Raw genomic sequence first — 22323 nt, 5'->3', positions numbered from 1 at the left:
CTATTTAACAAACCTGCACATCTTGTACATGTACCCCAGAACTTCAAATACAAAAAAAAATTTAAAAGAAGAGACCTAGACACCAGCTGTGGAGACTGCCTTACCTTCTGTGGTCTTTATGTTTTCTTTTGTTCAAGATATTTTGCTCTGTCTGCTGTTTCCATACATGGGTCTAGAATTCTGTCGAAGCCTATATATGCATTTCGTTACTTATTGGAAGAGTAGCCATACCCATGTGTAGTATTTTTGGTGCTTCTGCGTGTCACAAGTGGGTTAACATGGGTTCTCCATTCTTTTCTTTAGAGTGCCTACCGCATGTTTACAAACAACACGTGTTTGAAGCACATGATCACCAAAGTCCGGCGGGACACCCACCACTTTGAACGCTACCAGCATAACCGGGACCTTGTGGGATTCCTCAACATGTTTGCCAACAAACAGCTAGAGCTGCCGCGGGGATGGGAAATGAAACATGATCACCAGGGCAAGGTAACACGAGGGAGATGCCTCAGGGAGTGCCGAATGCCTGTGGGCTGCTTGTGGCTTCGGCACTTGGCTCTACCCTTCAAGCGAGGGCCAAGGCTCTTTGTGAGGTGAAACATTCCACCTTCTGTTCAAGTGAAACCTGGACAGCAGGTTGTTTGTGACCACAAACAGTGACTGTGCCATTCCGAAGTCGTGGAGGGAGCGGAGGGAGGGCTGTGAGGCTGGCAAAGCATTCGCTTCTCCCTGGAAACTCTCCTGCCTGTCATCTCTCTCCATGCTCTGCTGATTAGAGAAAAGGGTTCTCAGGCAGTGCTTCCTTCTCCCTAGTGACTCAGCTTGTGTTGTAGATATTTGAATAAAAATTTGTGGTATTGTTTGGAGAAGGTGGCTAGGAGGTCACTAACCAAGCAACTGCATGAGGTGTGTCTTTGTGACACTGTCTGGGCTTGGGCCTCAGTCTTACTGGTTCAGAACCGTGATTTTGTTAGCACATTAACCAAAACTCACTGATTGATTAATTTATGACAAGAAATATGTAACTGTGCAACACAGGCCAGAATAGCTACATCTGTACTTCCTCTGTAGATGGATGAACCGGAAAGCCTGGTTACAATCAGGAAGGCATTCTATGAGTAAGAAATCAGAATGAGAAAGTTAGTGCTTGTTATAAGGTGGCCCTCAGCTAAGATTTAATTTTTATTTATGTAACTCTTATGTAGTACCTACTATGAGACCTGAACTGTTTAAGCTCTTTATAGATAGAAGGCCCTCACCACAACTTTGATAAAGCAGTGCTATCGTTATTGCCATTTACAGATAAGCAGCTCCATGTCCAGAATGGTTCAGTGACTTGCCTGACATCATAGAGACAGGCAGTGGCTGAGCCACGCTGTAGGCTAGCCAGGCTGGTTCCAGGAACCATGCTCTTAACCATGACATTATGCTCTCCAAGTATTGAGTAACCCACTTCAGTTTCTCTGTCTATAAAAAGTCTGGGAATATGTGACTTGAAGGGTAGGGAAAATTAAAATGGCATGATATTTAATGTATTTAACAACCCTTGGAGTGTTGGTTCAACAAATATTTATTGAGTACCTAAGCAAAACAGATAAGCCAACTACTTTGTGGAACTGCCATTCTCATGAATGCAGCATTCATGTCTCAGAGACAGGCAATAGACAAATAAACAAACATACTATTCTTTGTATGCCAAGAGCTGATTAACGCTATGATTAAAAATAAAGCAACAAATGAGGTCTAGTGAAAGATAGGATTGGAGAATGTTATTTCATAGAGGGTGGTTGGGGGAGGTGTCACAGATAAGGCCATAGGTGAGCAAATACCTGAAAGAAGTAAGGAGTAAAGTATATCAATATTCAAGGCAAATGGAGCACGTAAAGTACTCAGTAAATGCCATCCCCGCTCCAAAGTTCCCTCTAGCAGAGGGACCTTTACCACAATAGCCTCTTACCTATCCTGAACTCAGCTTCCAGCAGTGTGACCTGAGAACCTATGAGCAGCCAAAATGGTTGTCAGAAAATGCGTGTATTTTAATGCGTGGGAGGAGCCCTCAAACTCTCATTCTGCAAATGTTTTTAATAAACCTCTAATTCCCAGCCAAGAGAAGATGAGAAGTGGCAAGCATGAAGTTTAGGAGAGATGAAAGAGAATTAGGCTTGTGATTATGTCCCTGGACCACAGGTAAAATGACACTGAATTAGAGTCAAATGGGCATGACAGAGAAGCCTTTCCAGAACACTATGCTGGAAGCAGGGACACCAGGGGAAGATACGGCTTTGCTGGTACTGCATTTGGTTCAACAGCCTGAAAGCCCAATGTCTGTAAATGTTCCGTTGGTTGGAAGGGCATAGATGGTCCAAGTAAGGACTTTGAAAAATACTGATAGTATTATACCTGGGTATTAAAGAGTTGTAGCACAACAAGAATTCATCTGTTTTCAGCTCTGACAAGATTTTACCTGAAATCATGAATGAGGGAGCTGTGTTCATTAGAGAATCAGAGGTCCAGGGAAAACCCAAGTTAAGATAATGGATAATGCTGCATCTGTTTCTGCTCTGTGTTGAGATTTAACTTGTTAAGGCAGGGGTTGGTCCCTTCTTGCCAGGCATAACTTGCCAGACACACTTTAGGAGAGAGGTTCTTTTACTAACCCCTGGACCTTGAAAAAAGTTTCAATTACATTTAGGATACTATTGAAGAAGAGTTGTAATGTATTCTTAAGAACGAGTTCTGTCTCATAGCTTTTATAAAAGTTTTGGTGGTTAAATAGGAGTAAACATTATCTCAACAATGTTCATGACATGACTATCCAAAACATCCTATTCTCTGGGGATGTTTTTACTAATCTGGGTGTTACAACTTGAAGTTGGCATTGTACAGAACCCTGAGTGTAGGCTAGTAGAGAGCTGACCTCACAATCTGCTGCTGGCTTTTACATTAGAATGCTGTTTGGGGTGAAAGACTTGAAGGACCCCTGCCTTGTGGACAAGACAGGTTAGTAGACAGACCCAAAAGCTTATCACTTTAGCCTGATCTCTCTCTGTCGTGCATTAAGACTTTAATACGATTTTTAGCTAAGCTGGATACCTTAACTAAAGCAAGTTTATCTCTTGTGATTCTCCCATGTAAGTTTCTTTCCAAGTGACCAGCTTCCGGTAGATTAAAATAACGTAAAGGAACATTCAGGAAGGCTGGCGCTTGGTCTATTTGGTGACTCTGCTTTGGGCAGCATGTTAGGAGTCCTGTCTCCTGTCTTATGAATAGGCAGCTAATAGGTTTTCTTTCAACCCCGGAATTTTAGCCCCTTTTAATTGAATTTAGTAATATTTATTTTAAGAGACAGGATCTTGCTGTATTGCCCAGGCTGGAGTACAGTGGCTATTCACAGACATGATCCTACTACTGATCAGCATGGGAGTTTCAACCTGTGCCATTTCCAACCTGGGCTGGTTCCTCCCACCTTAGGCAACCTGGTGATCTCCAACTCCTAGGAGGTCACCATATTGATGGGGAACTTAGTGTGGACACCTGATTGGCATAGCACACTGTATCCAGAACTCCTGGGCTCAAGCACTCCTCCCATGTCAGCTTCCCAAGTAGCTGGAACTATAGGTACGTGCCACCCTGCCTGGCTAACCCCTTTTAAAAATGAGTTGCTGTGCTTTTAGAACATTTGAACGGAGAAAACATTTTTCGTGTAATGCAACATCAAAAGCTATTAACTATTATGAAGTTATTTTCCCACAGTGATAACTGATTTTTAGAGTTGACATGGAACAGGATGTCCATATCCTCATCTACATGAAAGGAAATGATGCTTAACAGGAATGTTCTCAGGCTGAAATTTGCCTCCATCTTGTCTTCTCTAGTGTAACATCCTCCTTTCGTGTTTTCACTTATTTAGTCATTCAGCAACACTTCTGAGGTGTGCACCATTGTGCTAACAATGATAAAAATTTACCACTTAATGTAGCATTCTGGAGTGTGTAGCATTGCCCTTGGGCCAGACACTAGTTCATTTAGCGCTCACAGCAGCCTGGAGATAGGTGCTATTTTTATCGACATTATATAGAAGAGGAAACTGAGGCACAGCGTGATTAAGTGAATTGACCAAGGTCCCACAATTAGTAAGTGGTGGAATTGGATTTGAACCCAGGCAGTCCAGCTCCAGAGTCTGTGCTCTTCTCCTGCCTCTCACCAGTAAGGAGGGTGAAGGGATAGCTTCAGCAATTATAATGAAGATAGTAAGGGTTTGGCAGGATTCTGTGGGAGCCTCCTGATAATTTATAAGGTAGGTATTATTATCATTCATAATTTACTGAGATTTAGAGGTAGAAGCAGGGATCTATATAGAACAGTAACTAAAAAGTTTCATCAGTTTGGCATTTCGTGAAAATGATACAGATTTGTTAATTGACGAATCTTTACTCTTATAGGAAATACATGATGATGTAAAAGGGATATACTGTAGAATTCATGTCAGCGTCCTATTCCTCCTCTTAAGGAACTGCTGGTCTCCCTTAACCATGGCGATCTGGCATTTTCACAGCAGGGTTTCTTTTTGGTGTTACAGTTCTTTGCTGTCCACGTCGTTCTTGATCGCTGCAGGGTCGTCTGGCCTGGGCTGTTTGCTCCTGCCTTACACCTGTATAATGACGTGGAATGTTCTCTGTTTCTCTACAATGAGTGCTCTGATACTGTGGTGTCTCAGTGGATTTGTTCTCTTGCTGTACCAGTGGACATCTACTCTGGTGGTTGTATTCTCCATCAGCCATGATCATGAAAGTAAGGTTTTAGAAACATTCATGAATGCCAAATAACTTAGAACTGGAACTGAAATCAGATCCACACTTTGGCACAAAATCATGTACTTCCTGTGTAAAGCCACTAACCATTCCTTTCCTAAACGTTGCTCTTTTACCCTAAATGCCTCTTCTTTGAATTATAAAAGAATGTGCGCCTTAGCACTGATTTGTGCTATGCAAGGGTCCACTGTCGAATGACTTATTTCTGGCATGAGATACCTGGAAAGTTTTCATAGTAACAGCAGTATTTGAGGTGAGCTTTAAATGAAGGGTTGAAGTTTGGTTAAAAGAGATTTTGGAGGAGAGAAAAAATAGGAATGGGGTGGGGAAAACACCCAAAGTAAAGGCACAGAGACAGGAAAGCACCAGGTGGGTATTTCTGGTTCCTGTGAAGAAATAATGAGTGAATTTCAGGAAAAACATAGCAATTGAATGAAATCAGTGGATACTACACTGCAGAGAGTAAAACTGAGAGAATGCTACAAAATGACTTGGATAATGAGTAAACAAAACTGTGAAAGTTGTTATTTCTCAAGTTTACATAATGGGCTTATTTGATTTAATTTTTTTGGGGAAAAAAGGCTTTTTCTTTTTTCTTTTTTCTTTTTTTTTTTGAGATGGAGTCTTGCTCTGTCACGCAGGCTGGAGTGCAGTGGCGCGGGCTCACTGCAAGCTCCACCTCCTAGGTTCACGCCATTCTCCTGCCTCAGCCTCCCAACTAGCTGGGACTACAGGCGCCCGCCACCATGCCTGGCTAACTTTTTGTATTTTTTGTAGAGACGGGGTTTCACTGTGTTAGTCAGGATGATCTCAATCTCCTGACTTTGTGATCCACCCGCCTTGGCCTCCCAAAGTGCTGGGATTACAGGCGTGAGCCACCGCGCCCAGCCAAAAAGTCTCTGTTTTTTAAAAAATTCCCTTTAAGATGTTAAATATGGACTATTTCCCCCTGCCTCTTTGCTTTAGACTCTCAAACAATATTAACTCAGGGTTTTTTCCCCGCATTATTCTCTTTGGGCCTAAATCGAGATGCAAAGAAACTCTGAACTTTATAAGTGACATATCATACATGTCATGGGATTTTAAAAAATTAAAATGTATAATGGGAACCATCTTCTTATTTAAAGTGAAATATCTTTCCCATAGTTTCTTGTGTTTTTCCCTTCAGAAATCATGTGTTACAATATCTCCCAGCTACATTGGCTTCCATTTCTATGTCCGAGCTTTGTAACTCTAGAGGTTTTGACTTGGGGGTCAGATTGGGAGTTTAAGTATCTGAATGGTCCAAATACTCAACTTTGAGAACCACAGCAAATAGCAGCTACGGTCACGAGGACAGATTTTAGAACAGAACAAATATTTGTATGGTAGAAATTACCACAGGCTGAGCCGATTGGAGAATTCTCATTTTACCAGACCCTAATAGCCTGTGTGGCTACAGTTGTTTCAGTAATGACCTGGACCCTGGTTTCAATCTTGCATGAAACCCATGGCAAGTATTTACTGGGTCAACTCCTATTTAGCTCATTGAGTAAAGTGCAACTTAATATTTGGAGGCCACAACTTACTATAATTTCAAAAGTCTCTTAGCAAGGTAAGTGCTACATTTTGAAAAATACGTTGTCTACTTGACCACCACATTTGTTACTTTTGTGATACATTTTTAATTGCTTGGAAACAACCAATACCTCTTGTGGTGGGCACCTGGTTTAATTACCTTAAGTTATGCAGCAATCTAGCTGTTGATGGAATTAAACTATAAATTGATAGATAGCACTTGGGTTTTAAGGACTTCTTGTCTATTTTAAAAGGTAAAAATATGTTAGAAAAAAATAATGCATAAGTATACATAGAAGGTAGATGGCAAAAATAAACTGTCTAGGGGTTATGTACCTTTTTGAATGAGAGAATAGAGCAGAGATCAGTTTTATGAATAAATTTCTGAGTAAAATGGTAGACTCATGGAATCTTGAAGGAATTGCCTAAGTACAGAGATGGCCTTTGCCTTTTCTTTTTTAACAGTTGTCTTTATGACCTGCATGGGTTATATACATACATATATATATATATATATATATATATATATATATGATTTCAACATTTCTTGGTAATGCCCTTCTACTCCACCTGAAATGTGATAATTTGGATAACTATATTCCCAGTCTTCCACAGCTGTAAGCTGGGAAATGTTGAACAATCTGCTCTCTGGGGCAGGTGGGGAGGAGGGCTGATTTGTAGCACTTGCCAATTTTCATGGTGTAAATTCTCCCAACATGGTCAGTTACATGCTGTCAGCATCACATCAACCTGCTCACAGAATTCCTTAAAATTACAGTTAGCTTTCACGAGCTGGTACAAGCTATCTCCAACATACCACTGGCTCCCCTCTTACGTTAGGTTGAATACCTAAATACTGTCACTCCCAACACATAAAATACCACTCCCTTAGCTAACATTTTACATCAAAGTGTTGTACTTATATTATATTTGTCCACATCTACTAATCGTCTGTTTTCAGGACTCTGGGCCAAGTACCACAAATCCCTGTTTCCTCCCCTAGCACCTTTAGAGCTACAGTCATAGCAGTTAAATGTAATACTTTTCTATAACCGTTTTTGTGACTTATACAGATGTCATGAAATAATTGGGACTACTGATTCCTTCAAAAGAATCAAGTTAGCATGACGATTTTTTACTGAGGATAAGCTGTATCATTCAGCCCTTTTCATCTCCACTATTTGTGACAGAGTTTGTCTAAGATATAATGTAGAGAAAATAATAGCTTGTTTATTCCTTATAACTGGGAGAATCTTAGGGGAAGGAGCCAGAAGCTGAGAAGAGAGTTATAAGTTGGAAGGAAGAGAATGGGTAAGTAAATACAATCTTTAGAAAATGAAAGTAGATTACAATGAGCCCTTATTTGAGCACTTCTAAGACTTTGTAGGCTAAGAAACCAGAATTTAGAACAGATACAATACATAGTGCTTCTGGCTTATCAATTATTGTCCTTTCACTGTTTCCATCACTGTTTATAGAAAGAAAAATGGAAGATCAGATGTTCTGTCTTTCTGTAGCATAGTTGCAAGCACTTTTTGTTTTGTTTTGTTTATATAGCCTTTTAATATGTATTCCTTAGTGGCAAAATAGTAACTGGAAACAATTTCAAACTTCTTTAACTTAGATTTGTGGAGCCTGAGATTGGTATTTCTTCATAAATAGTGATGGCTTTTCCTTTTCTTAAAATAATAGAAGTTTGTTGTTTTTTAAAAGAAAGAAAGAAAGAAAGAAAGAAAGAATTGTGTAAAGAAAAAATTGTATTTTGTTTGGCTTCACTAAAATACCACTTGGCTCCAACTAGCCCATATTTTTTGACTCTGACTACGCCCCGAAGCTGTGAAAGGGTAGACATTTTTAAAAATGAGATTCAAGTTTGTGTATTTGCATTCCTTTCAGTTTTTGAGTTGTTAGTTGGCCCAGCACTGTAAAGCTTGAGTGAATTTCCTTAATGAAACTTAGCATTAGGGAATCAATGTTGTTCAAAATTTCCTTTACTAGTGACCAATGTGAAAATGATCTATTTTTCCATACAATTTCTTTTTTCATGTCTGCATTTTCAACATACTCTCCTCTAGACAGTATTTATTAATATATGGTAGATACTTTCATAAATAATTGAAGGCTATTCAAAAATTGTGACATAAAGTAATCCAAATTTACTAGGTCAGCTTCATTGCTGGCTTGAACTAGGTAGCACTTCCTGTGGGAAAGTGATCCATTTTCCTGACATAATTAATATGTGTGTCACGAACAGAAATGCCATGCTTGGACTTTGCGTGCTCTCCTCTTCGTTTTAAAGTAGAATCTATTTTTCACAATTCAACTGTGACCTGAGTAATCTTTAAGTGAATGAAGCAAAGCTCTAAGGACATCTGTTCAAGGTCACACAGTGGGTCCAGAGCGGAGCCAAAACTCACACCAAGGGATTGCTCCTTAGAAGTGCTATATTCAGTCAGTGCCCTAGCTGTGTGGCTTTGATGGAGGTCTTAATCAAGACTTTTCCCCCAAGTACTTGGCAGATATAAAAAGCCTGTGTAAACAATATACACATTCCATTTGACTCTGAAATAGAGCCCCTTGTGGGATACAAATAGGACCTATTTTCCACCCATGGCCATCTTTCCAACAGATTAGCAGTGAGAATTGGGCATAGTATGTAGAGCATGCTGTCTAGGATCAGTAGCAGTCTTTCCACTTGAAATTTTGCAGTGTTGAAACTGGTGAGGCCAAGCACTGTGAGTGGCTGTTACTGTCAGTCTCATTCAATACATACTGAAATGTTTTCCTAAAATAAAGTATGATATAAGGTGTGAGGGGAGTGGGAAGAACATAAAAAGAAAAATATGGTAGGCAGAAAGCAGAATGGAAAAAAGGAGATGATGTATGAAAAGAAGAGAGGTGGGGGAAAAGGTATTGCTCATTGGGCTTTGGGGTCAGACAGAAATATGGGTTCAAATCCCAGCTTGATAAATTCCCAACTGTACATTTTACTTAAATTGGGAATTGTATTCTAAGCGTATTAAAGGTGAATGATAGATATATCACTATTCACCAAATAGGGAAAATCCCTACATATAATGGTGTTTTCTGATTTTTCTTTTAGACAGACTGTCTTTCCTCTGCAGTGTGGAAACTTCAGTGTTTCCAGTAGGATTTGATTTAACTGTATTGTGGTGCAAAACCCATATACATTTTAATGTACAAGATTGTATTCTTGCCGGGCATGGTGGCTCACGCCTGTAATCCCAACACTTTGAGAGGCTGAGGCAGGTGGATCACCTGAGGTCAGGAGTTCAACACCAGCCTGGGCAACATGGTGAAACCCTGTCTCTACTAAAAATACAAAAAATTAGGTGTGGTAGTGTGGTGGTGCGTGCTTGTAATTCCAGCTACTTGGGAGGCTGAGGCAGGAGAGTCACTTAAACCTGGGAGGCAGAGGTTGCAGAGAGCCAAGATTGTGCCACTGTACTCCAGCCTGGGCAACAAAGCAAGACTCCATCTCAAAAAAAAAAAAAAAAAGTGTATTGTCTCACATAAAGATGTTCAGAGGTAGGCAGTCTAGGGTTGACCAGGGAGTTCATCATGTTGTGAGAGCCCCAGCTCCTTCCAACCTTTTTTTTTTTTTTTGAGATGGAGTCTTGCTCTGTCACCCAGGCTGGAGTGCAGTGGCACGATCTCTGCTGACTGCAACCTCTGCCTTCTGGGTTGACACCATTCTCCTGCCTCAGCCTCCCGAGTAGCTGGGACTACAAGTGCCCGCCACCACTCCTGGCTAATTTTTTGTATATTTCTAGTAGAGACGAGGTTTCACCATGTTAGCCAGGATGGTCTCGATCTCCTGACCTCGTGATCCGCCCACCTTGGCCTACCAAAGTGCTGGGATTAGAGGTGTGAGCCACCACGCCCGACCGTTCCTTCCAACTTTTTGCCCAGCCATCCTTCATCTTGTAAACCAAAAATAAAATTCTAAGCCCCTCAGCCATCTGAATGTACCCCTCCTCTCAGCCAAGGACATTCCAAAGTTAACCTAAAAAAGCTAGTTCAGGCCATGATGGAAAGTGGCGGGGGGTTGGATATGCCTCACAGCTGACCGGCGTTAACACCAACAGAGACCTTAAGACTGATAGAACAGACCCTTTGAGTCTGATGATAAATATTTACAGCCTTTTCTCTCTGAAGCCTGCTACCTGGAGGCTTCATCTGCATGATAAAACCTTGGTCTCCACAACCCTCATCATAACCCAGTCATTCCTTTCTATTGATTCCATCCAGATCTTTAGATAATAACCAACTGCCGAACAGAAAATCTTTGAATCTCCCTATGACCTAGAATCGTCCCCACTCCTACTTCCAGTTGTCTTGCCTTTCCAGACTGATCTAACATATATCTTGCATGTGTTTTTGGTGCCTTAGCCCTCTCTAAAATGTATAACGCCAAGTCTACCTTGGGTAGACATTCTCAGGATCTCTTGAGGGCTGTGTCACAAGCCAGTGGCCACTCATGCTTGGCTCAGAATAAATCTCTTCAAGTATTTTACAGAGTTTGACTCTTTTCCTCAACAATCCCCATGGTTCAGTATGGCTACTGGAGCTCCACTATTAAATTTGTGTTTCAGAGAGTAGGATAGGCGAAGAACAGAACGAAGGATCATCTGTCCTTCATCAGGAGATTTCCCAGAAGTACCATGTTTTACATCTTACTGGTCAGAACTTAGTCTTGGCCACACATACTTACAAGGAGCCTGGTAACAAACAGTTTTCACTGGTCCTCCTTTTTTTGAGCCTTGTCTATGGGCTTTAGCAAGAAACATTGTGATCCTTAGGAAATGGTTTCAGAAAAGAAAACTAGTATTTGTGATAATAATAGGACCTCATACTTGAGGTGTCACAGGCAGTGTGCTCAAAAATTCATATGAACCATCTCAGTTAACCTTCCTTTAATGTAGTTATGATCCCCATTTAACAGGAAAAGAAACCGAGGTTTAAAAATTTTAACTAGTTTGCCCAAAGTGGCATTACTAGCAAGTAGCAAACTAGAGCTCAGAACCAGGCTTGTCTTTTTCCAGATTCCAAGCATTTAATCATTATGTTGCCTCCCACTTCTCAATTTTTAACCTGAGATATGGTACTTTATCCATATTTACAATGGGATTTTTAAAATCTTCTGTTTGTGGTTTTAGGGTCTTTAGCTTCCCTCAATTTTTTTTTCCCCAAATCTTCAGTATTTTTGTAAAAGAACATGTTTTTTTTTTTTTTTTTTTTTTTTTTTTTTTTTTTTTTTTTTTTAGATGGGGTCTCACTCTATCACCTACCCAGGCTGGAGTGCAGTGGTGCAATCTTGACTCACTGCAATCACCACCTCCCAGGCTCAAATGATCCTTTCACTTCAGCCTCCCAAGTAGCTGGGACTACAGGTGTCCGCCATTGCGTGCCTGGATAATTTTTGAGTATTTTGTAGAGACAGGGTTTTGCCATGTTGCCCAGGCTGGCCTCGAACTTCTGAGCTCAAGCAATCCCCCCACCTCAGCCTTCCAAAGTGCTGGGATTACAGATGTGAGCCATAGCGCCTGACCCAAGAACATGCTTTTTAACACTTAGTTAGTTAATTGTTAGTTGTCTCCTTGTATTTTGGTTGGAAATTCAAGTTTTTGGCAATTTGTTTTTATCTGAGCACCCTCTTTCTCCCAGACACAGCCCTAAAAGCTATTGGGGATAACAGAGTGAGTAAGATAGAGTCACTACTCTCAAGGCTTTTGCAGTATAGTTCTTTCGAGAATGGATTTTAGACAAGCCTCTTAAAATCACATTAGGCTATGACACTACATGCAAATCACAGTTGACCTACATGTAGACACCCATTTGTCTTTATAATTACAAGTGCATCATTGTACCGTTAATGACCACCCATCCTTTCCAAACATTCCTGAGAAATTAGGTAAATAGGCCATTCTAATTTATGCTCTTTGTATTTTTCCCTTAAACAAGATGGTTAATAGGATTGTGTTAGTAATAAAAGCTTGTTACTCTCCATTAACATAAAGAGGATATGGGTTTGGTTCTAATATGTATTATTTAAAAATAGGTATTAGCCACATTCATTGGTACAAAATAATTTAATTGCTATTTTATGACATTTTGAATAGTGGCAGAAATAGTGGGCAATTGTATTAGAAGCACAAACCAAATGGGACCAATGTGACATTTGGGGTCAGAACCTGTCAATGCAAGTCCACACAGGTTTTATCACTGGAGTACTTTTTCCAAGACCTGAGAAGAAGGATGTTTCACCCAAGGTTAGTGAAGAGGAAACATTACCCAGGATGTAAGGCTGATGACAAAATGTCACACAAAGCCTTTATTTTTTGTACCCAGAGATTGGATAGTAAGAGAAAGGACTGGGAAAGATTCCTGTTCTGTCCATTTTTCTGCTTTGTTTTCTGGTACATCCATTGCTTAAAGTTATTTCTTTATAAAGATGTAAAAATGTTTTCTGTATGGGACCTGCCCCATTTCTTGATGATGTACGTACAGTTCCATATGAAACATTCGGTTCCGTAATGGGAAAGTAGGTTTCTAAATAGGCATAAATATACTATCTGCCTCTGGCATTTGCCTAGATAGCTTCATCTCTAGGTGTTAAGGTACTTTGTTAACTGAGCTCCATCGATTTGAAAGGTCAGTTCTTTTTTGCCTGTTACTTGGCATACATCATGTGCCTTGATACTTGGTTTATAGGTACTGAGTCTCCTGGATCTCCTAATAGCCCCTTTCATCTTTGATGACCTAATTAACTATCTGATCATGGAAAACTTACAATTTCTAATTGTACTTAAGATAATGGGTTTCATTATTACCTTGAGTAAGTTTTACTTTGAAAACTTACAACATTGGGCCCCTAAGGATAATGATAGATAGCACTTGTATAGTTTTAGAATTAAACAAATAGACCAAAAAATGCTTTGCTACATTGTATTTCATGTTACTGCAATGCTGAGGTAAATGGTTTATGCTCATTCGTGATTTCATGTTACCAGAGATTCTACAGTGATCATGCCAGACATGGCTTCCACTCTCCTAACACATTGTGGGGGAGAAATGTTTGTTAGGAATAAAAGAGACATGTTTTTGTAAGAAATATATAGCTCAGAGAACTTAAGTGGCTTACCCAAAGTTCTAGACAGTATGTGATGAATTTGAATGGGTGTGTAATGGGTGACTATACTGGAAAGGCATGTAGGCAGACTGTTAAAGAGTCATGAAAAACTGACCAAAGAGTGGGAATGTCTTTTCTGTGGACAATGGATAGTCACGAGAAGCTTTGGATTGGGTGGTGATGTAATTGAAGTATTTAGAAAGAATATTCCTGTAGTAATGGGCCAGTTAAATGACTACGGTGATAGAGATGTGGAGCAGCTGAGAAACCACCAGTACTTACACACATAAAATAAAGTCCCAAAATAATGGGGTGGTGTTCAGGCTGGGAGGGGACAAATAGAGGACACTACAGTGAGAAAATGAGAAGGATTTGGTGGCTTACTGTATAGGAGAAGGAAAAAAGAAGAGAAGTCAATGATGTTTAAAAGTTTCAAGGTGGTAAGAACTTTATAATAACCACCTGTGACAGTAAGAGCTCAAAGACCATCAGTTAAGAGAAGCCCAAATGTCCATTCTTCTGGCTTCCTTCTCAGATCATATCTTTGATGACTATCTTGTAGAGTATTTCCTAAAACCAGGCATAATGTTCCTTCCTGCTCTCTTCGTTCTGGATCTCATCTAAGCTTGGCTTTCTCTAATGTGATCTGTCTTGTGGGGGTAAGGAGAAATTTCCCCAAATATTGAAAATTATGAGAAAATAGAGCTAAGATCATGACTCAGAAGTGAGTCTTTTCCTGACCATCTGATGTTATAGGTCAGCTAAGACATGTGAGCGGCATGTATTTGACTCAGTGTATTGTATCCTAGGCGTTCTTTGTGGACCACAACTCCCGTACCACCACTTTCATTGATCCCCGGCTCCCACTTCAGAGCAGTAGACCTACAAGTGCACTGGTTCATCGGCAACACCTGACAAGGCAACGCAGCCACAGTGCGGGTGAGGTGAGTCAAGCATGTTGGGGACTGACCTGTTGGTTGATAGAAGCTTCTAGAATGTGATGGTTTGAGGAATTGGAATTTTTTTTTTAAGTATTTTTTTGTTTTGTTTTTTTGAGTTTGATTTAGAGGCTGAAAAGCTTTCAAATGTCAACAGGGCTTCTCTGGAAATACATACAGCCTAAATCACAAATTTAAAAAGGTAGGATATGTGAGGAAAAACTGAAGAAATTTAAGATTTTTTGACTCAGACGAAGGTGAAAAGGAGTTGATAATGTACTAAAATGTTCAAGACAGGGAGCTGATAAGCCTGTTTGCACACCCATTTTCAGCCTCACAGGAAGAAATGAATATAACTTGGTTAAATATAGAATTTCTTAAGTGAAGTGTTCTATATTACATTAAAATATTCATCCAGGGCTATGGGATTATGGAATCCTCACTAGTATTCTTTAAAATTAGGATATTTTTGAGAGAGTTGTTTTATATACTTTATGTGCCTGGAGAAAATGGGCTGAACTAAGAATTGCTAAAAACTACTTAACCAGTTTGCAGGCACCAATGGTAACCACATGAGGGCCCTCTAATATCCTAACCAAAAAAAAAACACACACAAAAAAACAAATCTTGTTTCACTTCTTCCTTTTGCAGTTTAAATATATAAAAGAAATGTCTTAAGTCAAGTTTTCTTCTCCTTCCTATGGGCTTATGATTTGATTTATATACCATCACTTGATTTACATTGTCTCTGAAAATTCCCTTTAGAATTAGGATCCTTTACCTGCCTTTACATGCCTTTTCTGTGTCTATGTGCATGTCATATTTTCAATATTATATTGTATATCAAATATCTTTGTAGCCGTATATTTTGCATAAGAAAAAATATGAATACAGTAAATAACTGGATCTGATTCATCAAAATTCTACTCTTGGAATTTCCCCTCATGATTTACATACTTGCTCCAATGCATCATGTGTTCACTGGTTGTAAGTGCAGATATAGAAGGGTACACATGAGAAGCTCATATAAAAATGATATACAAATATATTACAGGATGAGGTATGTACAAAAATATTTATGTTTTATGAGTAGCTAATAAATCTTTACCTTGCTGTCATGTAACCCATTAGTGGTGAACTGAATGACGCTAACAGCATTCATCTTAAAAGCAGAACAGACCTCTCACCTTTGGACCTTGTGTGCGATGTGTAGCACAATTAGGGCTCTGTCTGATATTTTATTGCATAGCCCGTGCCCTTTAACCACTCACCTTATCATGACTTCACAGTATGAAGCTGGCTGTTTGGTCTAGTCAGGACTGTTTTTCTGGGAAAACATACATGAGATTAATAGCTATAATTTCATTTTTTTCAACCCCTCTACCTTAGAACATGAATTATTTTCACGGTCTAGTAGTAGTAGCCTTTATGAGAGAGGGACCCTAAGGGATATGTTAAGGCTTTTCCTCCTATGGCTGGAAATTGAGCAGTGGCCCAGAGATAACTCCATACAGACTGAGCGTCCAGCCCTCCACGTCGTTAAACCTTCCAGGGGAGTGTCCTTTCTGACACGGCTGTTGGAAGCATGCACATCCTGCAGTGCTGCCCTTCCGAGGGATTGCCCACTGTCTGCTGGTCTGGTTATAAGGACTGAGGTCTCAGAGAGAAGACCTTTGGCTTTTCTGGGAAACGATGAGACATGGCAACATACTGTAAGGAGAGAAAGTATATATTGGAGTGTTGACATGATCAGATATCTGACTAACAATCTGTACTTAGTGATCAGATCTCCCCAGAGAGTAGCTGTATTCATTGCTCAAAGCCAGTAACTCAAGAGAAGCAGGATGAGAAAACTTCTAATTACATACATGAGTCATTTCAGCCACCATCTTGTATTCCTTCAGCAAATATTCCAGTCAGTAGAAAGATTGATGTCCTTTCCATGTAACAAGCTAACACCAAACACCTACTACAATGAAGAAACATAATGGTTGCTGTTATGAGAGATGCAAATAAATAACACATTTCCTGCATCCTTTTTTTTTTTTTTTTTTTGAGACTGAGTCTTGCTCTGTTACCAGGCAGGAGTGCAGTGGTGCAATCTCGGTTCACTGCAACCACTGCCTCCCGGGTTCAAGAAATTCTCCTGCCTCAGCCTCCCGAGTAGCTGGGACTATAGGTGCCTGCCAGCACACCCGGCTAATTTTTGTATTTTTAGTAGAGAGAGGGTTTCACCATGTTGGCCAGGATGGTCTCGATCTGTTGACCTTGTGATCCAGCCGCCTTGGCCACCCAAACTGCTGGGATTTTAGGCGTGAGCCACCACGCCTGGCCCACACATTTCCCGCATTCTTAATAGGCAAGGAAAACATGAAACCATACTACAAATGAATAAAAATATGAATGAAAAATGCTTTGTAAATTTTCTTTTTTTAATAGTTGGGAAAGAAAAATATACCTTTAGATAATCATGTTTTTTTCTTTTTATTTATATCTTTCTAGCTTTATTGTGGTATAATTGACAAATAATATAAACTGTTCTCAATGGCAGCTGCTTGTTCTGCTTGTTCTGTGGGAGCTCAGAGAAGGTTGTATTTAACTTGGGCTTGAAGGAGAGGGAAGACCTTGTTGAGGAGGGGCTGTTTGAACTACTCTCTGAAGAATGAGTGAGAGCATTCTTAAAGGACAAGCAAGCTGTGGAGGGTGGGGAGGATATTTCTAGCATTAGGGTCTTTAGAAAAATCTTCAGCAAATACCCAAGTGATGCAATATGATAAAAGGGCTGCAAATGGTTGTGGGTGGAATAAAAGTCTGTTTTCAAAATCCCAGTTTATAAATCCAGTGCAGTATGTTATTTTTTCTTATTCTCTCTTATACTACTGTTCTACTATTGTCTTAAAAGACTTCTGTAATATGGGGAAAAATGCTAAAGCAGAAGCGAAAAAAACATTAGAGTTTCCTGGTAAGACTGTTGATGGGTATTTTTGATTATCTACTTGTGTGTATGAGTTTCTAAATCTATATTAGGTGCAATAAATAATTCAGGTTAGGACAACCCTATTTAGCTCCTCCACACCTGTTCCTATTAGCACCCTGGTGTGGGAGGCTCAAACCAGAAAGATCTGTTGTACCAGGTGTTCTAATAGGCACGGAAAATTGCTCCTGAGGAGATAATATACTAACTCGGAACCCCACATGAAGATTGCTGCTCTTCAACCCCTCCTCTGCTGAGCCAGGGAATTCCCTGGCCTGCCTCAGCCAAAAGAAGAAATATCTTGGCACTGCCCCAAAACATTTTATACCACTCAGTCTTCCCTTTGATTGTGTTGTTGCAGACTGTGCTCTGTCAACGCAGAAGTTAGTCCTGATGAACAAGTCTGCTGTTTAGCTGCTGCAGCCTCCGTAATTATAAGCAGATTGAACTACTTCTGTGCTGCTTGGTAAAGAGTCACTGCCCCAGCCCCTCCCAAGAATGTGGATGCCTCAAATCCTTCCCCCCCTCCCCATTTAGCCACTAAAACAAGACTTTCAATAACTAAGAACCCTGCTTTAGCTCCACAGCTGGTGTCCGTTCTGATCAAGTGGTACTTCACCATGCTCGTTGTTAATATTTTGAACAACTTGGTTTGGGATGCTGATACAGAGCATTCTGGCTCTTGGTGCAGAATATAAAAGATGTCTCTGTTTGCAGGTAGGAGAAGATTCTCGACATGCAGGACCACCAGTTCTTCCCAGGCCATCCAGTACATTCAATACAGTCAGTAGGCCACAGTACCAGGACACGGTTCCAGTGGGTATGTCATCCCTTTCCAGAAATTATCTGTCCTTTTGTGCTATTGTCTGTACCATGTACACTGTGCTGATACTTCTCCTGTTGTTAGCCTGCTACTTTTTGCCCTGTATTGAGAAATTGCTGCATTATCCTTAAGAAATGTACAACAAAATCCTATGTACTTGAGTCTCAAAGGGCTTCTGTCTTATCATATCCTAAAGGATGAGATTGTTTTTTAATAGCACCCTACCTTTCCTGAGTAGAGGTATTATATTAGATTGTTGAAGTTAAGGAAAAATAATTTATTAAGGTAATATGTTATGCAATCATTATAAATTAAGAATTTGGACAAGCATATACTTAGTATATATTTAAGGCTGAGACAGAATTTAAATGGCATGTGAATCTGTAGCAGCCTCACAAAATAAACAATCAAAGAGAGCACATTCTTAAGGGCTTTTGTCACAAATAGAAGGCAGCAAGAACCTCTAAAATAGTAAAATAAAAATAAATGAATGTAGGAAAAAGTCCTAAAAAACAACTTGAGTTGTTATTAAAAGGATGAGGTTGAAGTAGATCGGTGGTTGCCAAACCGGAAGTGCCTAAGGCAGGGGGAGTGGACAGACTGGTGGGAGGCCATATGGGCTCCGTGCTCCATCTTAAATAAGACTAGGTTGGCCGGGCGCAGTGGCTCACGCCTGTAATCCCAGCACTTTGCGAGGCCAAGACGGGCAGATCACAAGGTCGACAGATCGAGACCATCCTAGCTAACACAGTGAAACCCCGTCTCTAGTAAAGATAAGAAAAAATTAGCCAGGCCTGGTGGCATGCACCTGTAGTCCCAGCTGCTCAGGAGGCTGAGATAGGAGAATCACTTGAACCCGGGAGGCGGAGGTTGCAGTGAGCCGAGATTGCACCACTGCACTCCAGCCTAGGGACAAAGCAAGACTCAGTCTCAAAAAAAAAAAAAAAAAAAAATTTAGACCAGCTCTCCATTTATCTTTGTTTTAAAATGTTTTTGTTTCTTTTTTTTATTATTATACTTTAAATTCTAGGGTACATGTGTACAACATGCAGGTTTGTTACATATGTATACATGTGCCATGTTGGTGTGCTGCACCCATTAACTTGTCATTTACATTAGGTATATCTCCTAATGCTATCCCTACCCCCTTCCCCTACCCCACGACAGGCCTCGGTGTGTGATGTTCCCCACCCTGTATCCAAGTGTTCTCATTGTTCAATTCCCACCTATGAGTGAGAATATGCAGTGTTTGGTTTTTTGTCCTTGCAATAGTTTGCTGAGAATGATGGTTTCCAGCTTTATCCATATCCCTACAAAGGACATGAACTCATCCTTTTTTATGGCTGCATAGTATTCCATGGTGTATCTGTGCCACATTTTCTTAATCCAGTCTATCATTGATGGACATTTGGGTTGATTCCAAGTCTTTGCTATTGTGAATAGTGCTGCAATAAACATATGCGTGCATGTGTCTTTATAGCAGCATGATTTATAATCCTTTGGGTATATACCCAGTAATGGGATGGCTGGGTCAAATGGTATTTCTAGTTCTAGATCCTTGAGGAATCGCCACACTGTCTTCCACAATGGTTGAACTAGTTTACAGTCCCACCAACAGTATAAAAGTGTTCCTATTTCTCCACATCCTCTCCAGCACCTGTTGTTTCTTGACTTTGTAATGATCGCCATTCTAACTGGTGTGAGATGGTATTTCATTGTGGTTTTGATTTGCATTTCTTCTACCTCCCTGGCTGACTACTAATTGATCAGAAGATGGTTTTTCATTTCTGACTTGTCATTTCTGTGAGGCTGATTTTCATAAGCTTAAAATGATCAAGATCTAGAATCTCGTTGGTGACCTCATCTTGCCATTTGATAATAAATATGGCTTATCAAATGAGTTTACTAAGAATGTTTAACTAAGCCACAGCTAACAGATCTAAGTCCAATAATCATATAAAAGGTTAGATAGAAATTGGAATGTAAGCACCTACAGTGGTGAGCACAGTCTAGTTCTAAACTATAACTTTGAGTATAAGTAATATTAGCCAGAAAAACAGATTTCATTTTTTTTTTTTATTTTTCAGTAGGAACAAGTTCTCACTATGTTGCCCAGGCTGGTCTTAATCTCCTGAGCTCAAGTGATCCTCCCAACTCAGACTCTCAAAGTGCTGGGGTTACAGGCGTAAGCTACCATGCCTGGCTGAAAAACAGATGATTTTGAAAAGTTTGGATGTGTAGTCCAGGCGCAGTGGCTTACGCCTGTAATCCTAGCACTTTGGGAGGCCGAGGCAGGTGGATCAAGGTCAGGAGTTCGAGATTAGCCTGGCCAACATGGCAAAACCCCATCCCTTCTAAAAATACAAAAAAACATTAGCTGGGCATGGTGGCGGGCACCTATAATCCCAGCTACTTGGGAGGCTGAAGCAGAATTGCTTGAACCCGTGAGGACAGAAGTTGCAGTGAGCTGAGATGATGCCACTTCACTGCAGCCTGGGTGAAAGAGCGCAACTGCACCTCACACACACACACACAAGTTTGGATTTATATACATAAAACTAATAATAGATTCTTTTTTAAATTGTTGTCTTTTCTGATTTTTTTTCAGCTTACAATGACAAGATTGTTGCATTTCTACGTCAACCCAATATCTTTGAAATTCTACAGGAGCGTCAACCTGATCTTACCAGGAATCACTCACTCAGGTAACAATAATATTGGTATTTAGTTCATGTTGCATAAGCACAAACCATTAAATCTTAGTTGTACTGATATTTGTCTTGGAAATTTATTCTTTCTTTCTGACATCCTTTGCTAAAACATCTTGTATGCAAATATTTTGTCATCATCACCAGGTATTGCAGTGCTGACTTCTCTCTATTAAGTATAAAAGTTGAATAAAATCAGCCAGGCTCAGTGACTCACACCTGTAATCTCAGCACTTTGGGAGGCCGAGATGGGCAGATCACGAGGTCAAGAGATCAAGACCATCCTGCCCAACATGGTGAAACCCCATCTCTACTCAAAATACAAAAATTAGCTGAGCGTGGTGGTGCGTGCCTGTAGACCCAACTACTCGGGAGGCTGAGGCAGGAGAATCGCTTGAACCTGGGAGGTGGAGGTTGCAGTGAGCTGAGATCGTGCCACTGCACTGCAACCTGATGACAGAGTGAGACTCCATCTCAAAAAAAAAAAAAGGTTGAATAAAATCAACTAAACAATCTAGAACCCTATTTAAAAAAAGAAATATGAAAAAAACACAAAAAAATTAAGCCAAGAGTTTATCCTAGATGTGCAGATTATAATGAAATTAATGACATAACCTTTTTGAGTGTAACTTGAGTAAGCAAAAGTAGCATACAGTTTATTGAATTGAGATGTGTAGAGTTCCAGATTTGGTATTCACATTTTTCCATAATAAAAACAGATTAGAACCTAAGTAGGGAATGTGATACTCTCTAAAACTGAGCCTCCCCTTGCATGAACCCTCTCTTCTAAACAACTTTTCAAAGCATCATGCCTCAGGCCCAGTTTTACTTTCCTGAATACATGCTGTTCCCCTTCCCTGGCAAGCTTTTCTCTCCTTCTGAGTTTGGGAAGCAAGATTTTTCCACTAAAACCCAGCAGAAGCTTTCCCTCCTTGAAATATTTCAACTCCACTGTGGACTCTCACTTTCATGATCTAGATTAGTATTTCTCTATCTAAGTGTGCTAGGCATCAGTGGGGATAGGAAAAGAAGAGTTTCTGCTGACAATCTTTCTTAACCCCAACTCCAGTTGTCACCTTTACTGGTAGAAGTATATTTGCCTGGTGGTACCATCCTGGCCCACAGCAGTGATTCTCAAATACTGATCCACTAAGTTGTGCCAAACTGTTTTCATCAGTATGACCTGGGAAGCTTATATAATACAAAATGCCAGGTCCTGCCTCCTCCAATTCCTCTCCCTTCTGTGAATTTATACCCCCCTGTTCTCCCATGCCCTACCCAGAAATTTAATTCAAGAGGTCTGGGGTAGAGCCCAATAATTATTTTTTCAAAACCTCTCTGTATAATTGTGATGGCACA

General features: G+C 40.2%; 1 protein-coding gene across 4 annotated transcripts in view; it reads left to right on the top strand.

Moving 5' to 3' along the window:
- Positions 1-22323, top strand: part of HECW2 (HECT, C2 and WW domain containing E3 ubiquitin protein ligase 2) — a 388587-nt gene that overhangs the window by 292590 nt on the left and 73674 nt on the right. For all 4 annotated transcript variants that reach the window (XM_007965716.3, XM_007965715.3, XM_073019890.1 and 1 more), the window contains 4 exons: positions 304-489; positions 14331-14465; positions 18151-18253; positions 20865-20961. In XM_007965716.3, coding sequence (XP_007963907.1) covers positions 304-489; positions 14331-14465; positions 18151-18253; positions 20865-20961 — 521 coding nt within the window. The remainder of the gene's footprint in view (positions 1-303; positions 490-14330; positions 14466-18150; positions 18254-20864; positions 20962-22323) is intronic.

This window comes from Chlorocebus sabaeus, chromosome 10 (assembly GCF_047675955.1).
Source record: "Chlorocebus sabaeus isolate Y175 chromosome 10, mChlSab1.0.hap1, whole genome shotgun sequence".
NCBI classification, from domain to species: Eukaryota; Metazoa; Chordata; class Mammalia; order Primates; family Cercopithecidae; genus Chlorocebus; species Chlorocebus sabaeus.
Note: the sequence above shows the minus strand (reverse complement) of the source record. Positions and strands in the feature narration are given on the sequence as shown.